The sequence below is a fragment of the Limulus polyphemus genome, unplaced genomic scaffold, assembly GCF_000517525.1.
Source record: "Limulus polyphemus unplaced genomic scaffold, Limulus_polyphemus-2.1.2 Scaffold446, whole genome shotgun sequence".
NCBI lineage: Eukaryota > Metazoa > Arthropoda > Merostomata > Xiphosura > Limulidae > Limulus > Limulus polyphemus.
The window spans coordinates 242,859-251,964 of record NW_013666056.1 but is presented as its reverse complement, the minus strand read 5'-3'; the positions used below and the strand labels follow the sequence as shown (position 1 = coordinate 251,964).

The window sequence follows — 9,106 nt, the reverse complement described above, 5'->3', positions numbered from 1 at the left end:
ATTATTTTATATCTTAACTTACATTAAGTTCCTTTTAAAGACTAGCAATTAACAAGTTAATATTTTATACTAGCAATTAACAAATTGTTTTCATGAAACAAAGTTAATATTTTATAATTGCAATTGTTTACGTGAAACAAAGTTATTATTTTATACTAGCAATTAACTCATTGTTTACGTTAAACAAACTTAATATTTTATACTAGCAATTAACTCATTGTTTACGTTAAACAAACTTAATATTTTATACTAGCAATTAACTCATTGTTTACGTTAAACAAACTTAATATTTTATACTAGCAATTAACTCATTGTTTACGTTAAACAAACTTAATATTTTATACTAGCAATTGACTCATTGTTTACGTGCAACAAAGTTAATATTTTATATATATTTTGAGTTTTGTTAAAACTGTAGAATGGGCTAAAAGTGTTGACATGCCCACTGCAGAGATCGAATCCTGGATTTTTACCATTGTAAGCAGGCAAGTTTACGACTGAGCTAGGTAACTTTTATAAAGACTTGATTGATATTTTTCTTCGTTCGTTTGATGAATTTTGCGCAAAACCACGCGAGGGCTATCAACGCTAAACGTCCCTAATTTAGCAGTGAATGATAACAAAGAAACCAGCTAGTCAACATCACCCACCTCCAAGAGAAGTGGAATTTTATATTGTTGTTGTTGTAGTAGTAACAAGATGTGAACCACGGATTCTCAGCTAACTATTGAGCCGCGATCGACCTGCTGTGGTTTAAAACGTCAGTCGTTAAAATATCTCAAAATTCGAGTCGGTTTTATACCTTTTAGATTGACGTTTAATTATTACACAGAAGTATAAGAAAATTGTATAAAGTAGAAAATAACATGTTATATCTAAACTTGTGTTTAATGGTATAATTAATTAAATAATAGCGTAAAAAAATCATCACTAGATGTTTTAAATTGCCGTTACATTATCTACTTTCTGATTCTCATCTTATCTTTGAGTCGATAGCACAAGTTAAAACTGTTAATACAAGATAGTACTGAAGTTAATGTGAAAAACTGAAAAGGTTCCTTTTTAAACTAACCTCGCTTCCCGTAATATGCACTCTAGTAAAAGGGAGCCTGTAATGGCCCAACAGCAACAACTTTCCATTGAAAATATTTGTACTTGTAAGATAAACATTTTTAGTTTTTATATTAATATTGCACTTATTATCGAAGTGACTTGCTCTCGAAAAATAAGTACATGTTATAGGATGTATTCTAGATTAATACATCACTCATCGAGATAATTGTGACAAAATATTCAGGAAAAGGTTAATACTTTTCTCCACTTGTCTTGTTAATTATTTATTTATACCGGTGCTGGCTTTCCTTAGATGATATACTGCACAGTGGGAAGCTTTCATTAATTTATGTGGAAATTGCCCCCCTGTTTTTCTTAACAAGGTAACATTTCTTATTGTGTTTAAATTTCACTGAAAATATTTTTGAAACTTCGGAATAAAATGAAACTTGATGGACGTTGTATCTTCTTCCGCCGGATTACTTTTCGTAATTTCTCGAACGTGCATTTTCTTAAACGGACCCCCTTAGTGGCTTAGCGATAACTCTGCGGTCGTATAATGCTATCAATTGAGTTTTGATACCCATGGTGGGCAGAGCACATTGTGGATTTTGTGCTTACTAACAACCAAAGAAAATTTGTTTGTTTGTTATGGATTTCGTACAAAGCTACACGAGGGCTATCTGCGCTAGCCGTCCCTAATTTAGCAGTGAACGACTAGAGGGAAGGCGACTAGTCATCACCACCCACAGCCAACTCTTAGGCTACACTTTTACCAACGAATAGTGGGATTGGCCGTCACATTATAACGCCTCCACGACTGAAAGGGCGAGCACATTTGGTGTGACGGGGATAGTGTGATAGTGTTCATGAAAATTCACATTCTGTGTATTTTCGCGCTAAATACACTTTATATTTTTCCTTTTCCCTATTTTTTACTGTTGTTGCTATAATACAGCAGCACTAGAACACTAGATTGATGTTAACATTAATTAGTTCATCCAGTTCATGAAGAGATCGATAAAACAATCAGTGTAACAGTTCATTTTGGAAATATATGTGTTAAACTTTCTATCTAGATGATGTCTTAGTCATACTCTTCAAGTTTCTGTTACAGACTAAAATATAACTTGGGGCGTAATTCATCTTCAAGAAGAGTGTGTGTTTAAATATTAACGGGGGGTCTTTAAATGGCGAGTTATAGACCCCCACACTTTCATTTAATTCAGGCTTAATTTTGCTCTTCAGAACGGTTCGTACTGAATCGGCCCGGCATGGTCAGGTGGTTAGGGCGCTCGACTTCCCTAATTTAGCAGTGTAAGACTAGAGGGAGAGCAGTTAGTCATCACCACCCACCGCCAACTCTTGGGCTACTCTTTTACCAACGAATAGTGGGTTTGACCGTCACATTATAACGCCCTCACGGCTGAAAGGGCGAGCATGTTTGATTGGGGATTCGAACCCGCGACCCTCAGATTGCGCGGCTAGCGCAGATAGCCCTCGTGTAGCTTTGCGCGAAAATTCAAAAACAAACAAACAAATCGTACTGAATCAAATGGCTTGTTTTAACAAATCCATATTTGGAACTTTAATATATGAGATTGGAGGATTTTGCTTCATACCAGCAACGATTTGCTCCTGATTTGATTTAATAAAATTCTTCGTAAGAGTATTTTTGTACTTTTTTTGTGTCGACAAACAACACATAACCGAAATACTGGTGCCACTCCATTCCATTTCATTGATATCATTAATAATGCATTCGATAGTCAATTAGAAAGTACATCCAATAATATACGGACAATGTGCGAATTGATGGACGTTCAAAATATCGTGAATAATTCACACAACGATAAATCAATATATTCAACCGATAATGTACGGACAATGTGTGAAGTGATGGTAAAAATTACTCAATAATTGGCAGTAATATGAGGTATTTTGTGTCTTCCAGCTAAGTTAATTAAAATACGGTAAGGTAATACGTGTCATCAACACTGTACCCTCGTTGTCTACCCGATTTTCCACTACTGTTATTGCCTACAACACATATCACAACACCTATGTTTTTTCTACTCTGTGATCCACGTACACACAACGCATTGACCCAATAAACAACTCACCTCACATTTTTTGAAATGTGACAATCCTGTGGATAATAGTTGATGCTAAGTTTATTTTGGTAGCTTTTTTGTAAAGACTAGCGATGTTTCCAGCTTAATGTTTTTATAGCTAAGGAAAATATAAATAAGATGAGATATTATCATGCTCATGTTTTATTCTTATCCGAGAAATTTTCGAACTCATCTAGCAAGATTTGTGTGCTCGTTTTGTCATTTCCCTTGTTCCCCCTAGTGGCACAGCGGTATGTCTGCGGACTTACAACGCTAGAAACCGGGTTTCGATACCCGTGGTGGGCAGAGCACAGATAGCCCATTGTGTAGTTTTGTGCTTAATTCCAAAAAAAAAAAGAAAAAGCCTCCAGTGGCACAGCGGTATGTCTGCGGACATACAACGCTAGAAACCGGGTTTCGAGATACGTCGTGGGCAGAGCACAGATAGCCCATTGTGTAGCTTTGTGCTTAACTTCAAACAAACAAACTATTTAATTCCCTTGATTAAAATGTGATGCATACAAGCAGCGCCAGTGCGACGTGTTTTGTAAATGCACATGCCGCATGCCTGATCGCGCCGGCCATGCATTCAAGAAACACATATACATAAGCAATAATATTCAGTAGTACGCGTCCACCAGTGCTACAACCAGAAACTTATATTTTAATTATTTAGCTGCACCTACTTTGAAAGTTCTAGATATTTTTTATATTTGTTCCACTACGTTACATTATTACTTCGCTCCCTTCTGTGCGGTATAACTGAGAGCGTAGTGGGAAACAGAGCAGCGTCTCTCTCTCTCTCTTCATATAAGCACTTCACAAAATCGGTAAAATGATGTTTTGTATATACACTACAAACACGAAAATGTAATAAGGTAAGTGCCAACCTCAACAACTAAGTAACTATGTTCTTCGCCTAGCGGCATCTGCTGACATAATTAATTCCACCAAGTGTTAATATACTTTATTAAACTTGTTTTATTGATGGCATAAGTTATATAATAAAGTGATTTAATGGCTTAAATTTGCGTTTATCTATTTTTAGATTAATTTAATTCTAAATAGTTGTTATTTCTCTCTTTTTTTTAGTGCCACCTCGACGAATATTTGTTTTAAATGAAAAAGAAGAACGAATCCAAGGTAGCATTGGACCATTCCAGGAAGGAGACTCATTAACCCTTGTGTGTGTGGCTCAGGGTGGTAAGAGAAGGCATCATTGCTCTATCTCAATTCAGATGGCTGTATAAATCATAGAGTTTAATACGATCTGTTGCTAATTAATTCTATCCTGTTTTATTCGACCATAAAGTCCACTAAAACCTTGCCGCAGATCACAATAAAGAATTAATTTAAAATATTCTGTTTGATGTTCCGGTTGTAGGAAAACCCAGGCCGGTAGTAACTTGGTGGAATGACACAAATTTAGTAGATGACACGTTTACAATTGCAAACCACGACACGGTTCGTAACGAATATCTCATCAAGAACTTACAAAGAGAAAACCTTTTCTCCGAGCTCAGCTGTCAGGCATCAAATTCTAATATTACAGACCCCGTCACCAGCTCTGTAATCTTGGATATGTACTGTAAGTAGATTTACGGTTTAATATAATTAATGTTATTCAAATAAATATTATAAAATTTAATCATCATGACGTGTAAAATTTGCCGGCGTCTGTTCGTATATATATGTACGTATGTACATACATTAGAGTTTTGTTAATTAAATTTCGTTATCATTTCTTATCGAGTTTTGATGAAACATTTCTTTAATGTCTCCCCCTTCAACGACTGGAAAAGCCACTTTCTACCAGTTTGAATAACTTGATTTTAATTGATTATATTGCAACTAATATTCTTAAAACTGAGTTGCTTTATATATTTATAAACTCCATGTGCAATATGAATATCAAAGCACTTACTTTTTTTAAACATATTCTACAAAGTTCATAGTCATAATTGGAGTACAGAGACAAAATACACTCTTCCTGAGATACGACAATTGATAATTGTGCTTAGACTCTAAGTTTGAGTTTCAAAGATTACTTGAGAATTAAACCTGTATTTTGTTTTTAAGTAGACTTTTCTGGATTTTCTAAAAATGTATTGAAATAAAAAAAAAACGTTAAATTATACTTGGACGTTGTGAAAGACACTAAATGGAAACAAAAGACCGAGTAAAATCGTTTCTATAAATGATATAAACTTGAACTGTTCGTCTACTGAGAAAACATAGCTTCTTCTTGACCGAAAGATGAAATTTTAACCAAACATTATAGTTTATTCTGGATGTTCCCAGCGTAATAAAAACCCACGTCATTCAATCGATATTCTCGCGGAGAAAAACGACCTCCAAAATGAAGGTTACTTGTAGTTCCACTACGAAAACGAAGAACGAAAAATCCTATGAAAAAAATGCAAAGTTCTAAGTAGAAGTACCAGTGAAACTGCTATTTGTTTAGGCTGAGCCTATGTATTTCTTCAAAAAATGGGTATGGTTATTAATTCATGTCGAATAATGATATCTAATATGGCCGTGTGGCATCTTTCTTAAGGAAATGAACTGTCTACCAAATCTGTAAACCAAACAGAAAAATATTGCATCAAGATAAGTGCAATGACGATATCATGGCATTTCTTACATAAACACTATTTTCTGTGTCATTCTGTTTCTTTTGTTGTTTATGATTTAAAATAAACGTACCGAAAATGTATCGTACTTCAGTATTTACGCCTTTCGTTTAATTGCGTTTATATCGTTGAAATAACCCTTACAAAGTTTGGTTGATGATTCAAAGCTAACTAATTTTCGTAAAGGCTTTGAAATAATTGTAAATATATAATAAATAAACAATAATAAGAGCTCATAAAGGCATTGTTTATTGGTCTAAGAGATTTATAGTACCTATATTTTTGGAGACCATAAAACACACGTTTGAAAGGATGAAAGGAGGAATCGAAAAATAGATGCGTTTTCAAATGTACGACCAAAACAAAACACACTTCCTTGTACTCATTCAAGTTTTAGTATATTCATAAGCAAAAAACAATTACGAAGCTCCTAGACACTAAAGTCACGATATATAAATCCTACTCAATTCTCTACCAGCTTTCATCCTGATGTGCTATTACATTATCATCTTAGAGAGTTCATAAATAAAGAGGAAAAAAATAATTCTAAGATTAAACTACTCAAAGATAACAAAACAATCTAATTGGTTTCTTGCAGATATTAATCTAATGTGAAGATGTGTTGAAACAATGATGCATAAACCCAGGTTAAACATGTTCTGTGACTTTTAATGTGAAATGTTTAAACATTGATGCAAAAACCCAGGTTAAACATGTTAGGTGACTTTAATGTAAAAATGTGTTGAAACAATGATGCACAAACCCAGGTTAAACATGTTGTGTGACCTTTAATGTGAAAATGTGTTGAAACGATGATGCACAAACCCAGGTTAAACATGTTATGTGACCTATTTCAGGTAGGATAGTTTGTTGGAAACAGCCTTAAATTACTTGCTGATTTAACTGATTATATCGACATTTTATCTAGAACGACTGCTCTCCCCATAGAACAATTTATCAGATCGTAGGGTCACTGCCTAATGATATGAATCTGCTTAATGCTAAGTGATAGTTAAAGTGTTAAAAACGCCTTGATTTATTAACATGCTAACAAAATATACACCAACAAGTACTGGAGATAAATTTTCGAAATTTTCTATTATTCCTTAATGTGTCTAAAATCTACTTATTAATGCAATATCGGTTTACTTAGCATGTATCTCGAAATTAAAAACACGAGAATGTAATACACTTTAATAGATGACTCGTATTAGATGTATATGTTAGCGCATTTAACTTAAAATGATACATTTCTCTATCCAGTTTTGTAATTAATTATCTGACCAGAACATATTACATGTACGAAACAGCCGAGTCAGAATAAAGAGGTCGGCCATATAAAGATGTAATATAAAAAAGGAGTAAAAAGAGTAAAGCCCCCCTGAAGATGTAAAGTAAGAGTGGATAAGTTAAACAAGAAATAATAGGGACTACATAGTCTATTTTTAATGCAGCAAGTAATATAGAAGGGGGCACCAAAGTTTTCTGTTTCACGTATCTACTTTTACACAATATTTTTATGGGGTTAGTCCAAACGTGGTCCAATGGTTATGGTACCAGAATGTGAGTCAGAGGTACCGGGGTTTGAGACCCGTTACCGCCAAAACGTTTTCGCTCCACTCTTTGGGTGTGTTGAAGATTAGCGATCAAATTCCACTTTTCGATTAAAATAACCCATGAGTTGGCGGCGGGTGGTGTTGGCTATTGCTTTCCCTCTAGTCTATCACATTAAAAATTAGGTACAGCTACCACAGAAAGCCTTCGAGTAGCTTTTGCTTGGAATTTCACAAATAACAATAACTGGTTGTTTATATAACCTGACTTTGTTTTTGATATCACATCCTTATATAACTTGACTTTGTTTTTGATAACACATCCATATATAACCTGACTTTGTTAATGATATCACATCCTTATATAACCTGACTTTGTTTTTGATATCACATCCTTATATAACCTGACTTTGTTTTTGATATCACATCCTTATATAACCTGACTTTGTTTTTGATATCACATCCTTATATAACCTGACTTTGTTTTTGATAACACATCCATATATAACCTGACTTTGTTAATGATATCACATCCTTATATAACCTGACTTTGTTTTTGATAACACATCCATATATAACCTGACTTTGTTTTTGATACCACATCCTTATATGGCTGACTCTGTTATTAAAACTTTGATGTTTTTGTATTGATCAGATATCAAAATAAATGAAGAACAATACAACTCGTATATCCATATCAAAATAAGATATCATGTGGTGTACAACTCGTATATCCATATCGAAATAAGATATCATGTGGTGTACAACTCGTATATCCATATCGAAATAAGATATCGTGTGGTGAGTAAAATACTTTAGACTTCTTTAAAGATATTTTGAAACCGAGTATGGTAATATCATACGTTTTCATTTCTCATACAAATTCATTACTACGCTGTTTTACTTCTGTTCCTATTCTATTTAGAAGTGAAAATTCACAAATATTTCGTACATGATGGAGAAATCTGACTATAAATTATTTTGGGTTACACCTTTGATTAACAGTATGAGCAGTGCATATTGTATATAGAAAAATATTAACACAGTTGAATACATCAAACTGTTGCTAAGTAGCTGAAAATGTCAACATTATTTTCGATCATATTTGATGATATGTGGAATGTTAGGTAACATTATGTTACTATATATTATATTTCTTTGGTATAAAAACTGACTGGCTTGAGAAGGCTTAGTGTCTCCAAAAGGATGTCATCGAAAAAAAAAATATTTTGGACAGAAAATTTCAGTAGCGTTTTTAAATAAAACACTCTGGCAAAATGATAACCAATTTCAAAAACATTAGAACATTTAAGTAAAAGTAGATAATTGTTTTTCAGTAAGACCTTTTGTGGTAGAAATACTCTCCCCACAACGTCCCCTATCGGTGGGAGAAAAAACACAGATATTGTGTCGTTCTATTGGATCACGGCCAGCAGCAAATATCCACTGGTGGAAAGATCGAAAAAAACTGACATCGTTTGCAACCATCGCGAGAGAAGGAAATTACACCATCAGTAAGTTGACATTCACACCTGAAGTAGGAGATAATGGCCACTATTTGTCGTGCCGAACAGATAATCCCTTAATCCCTAACAGTGGATTAGAAGATGGCTGGATCCTGAACGTTCACTGTAAGTTTCTTTACAAATTGAACACGTCGTATTTGTACTATTTATTTATTCGTAAAGCAACGAAGATTAGTTCTGACTTACTTTGAGTCGTCTATATATTTATTATTAACATCCTACAAATA

General features: G+C 33.9%; 1 protein-coding gene across 2 annotated transcripts in view; it reads left to right on the top strand.

The window, feature by feature from the left end:
• The window catches only part of LOC106458329 (nephrin-like), a 91,789-nt gene that overhangs the window by 51,524 nt on the left and 31,159 nt on the right, over window positions 1-9,106 (top strand). For both annotated transcript variants that reach the window (XM_022384508.1, XM_022384507.1), the window contains exons 4-6: window positions 4,260-4,370; window positions 4,552-4,755; window positions 8,691-8,984. In XM_022384508.1, the coding sequence (XP_022240216.1) occupies window positions 4,260-4,370; window positions 4,552-4,755; window positions 8,691-8,984 (609 nt within the window). The remainder of the gene's footprint in view (window positions 1-4,259; window positions 4,371-4,551; window positions 4,756-8,690; window positions 8,985-9,106) is intronic.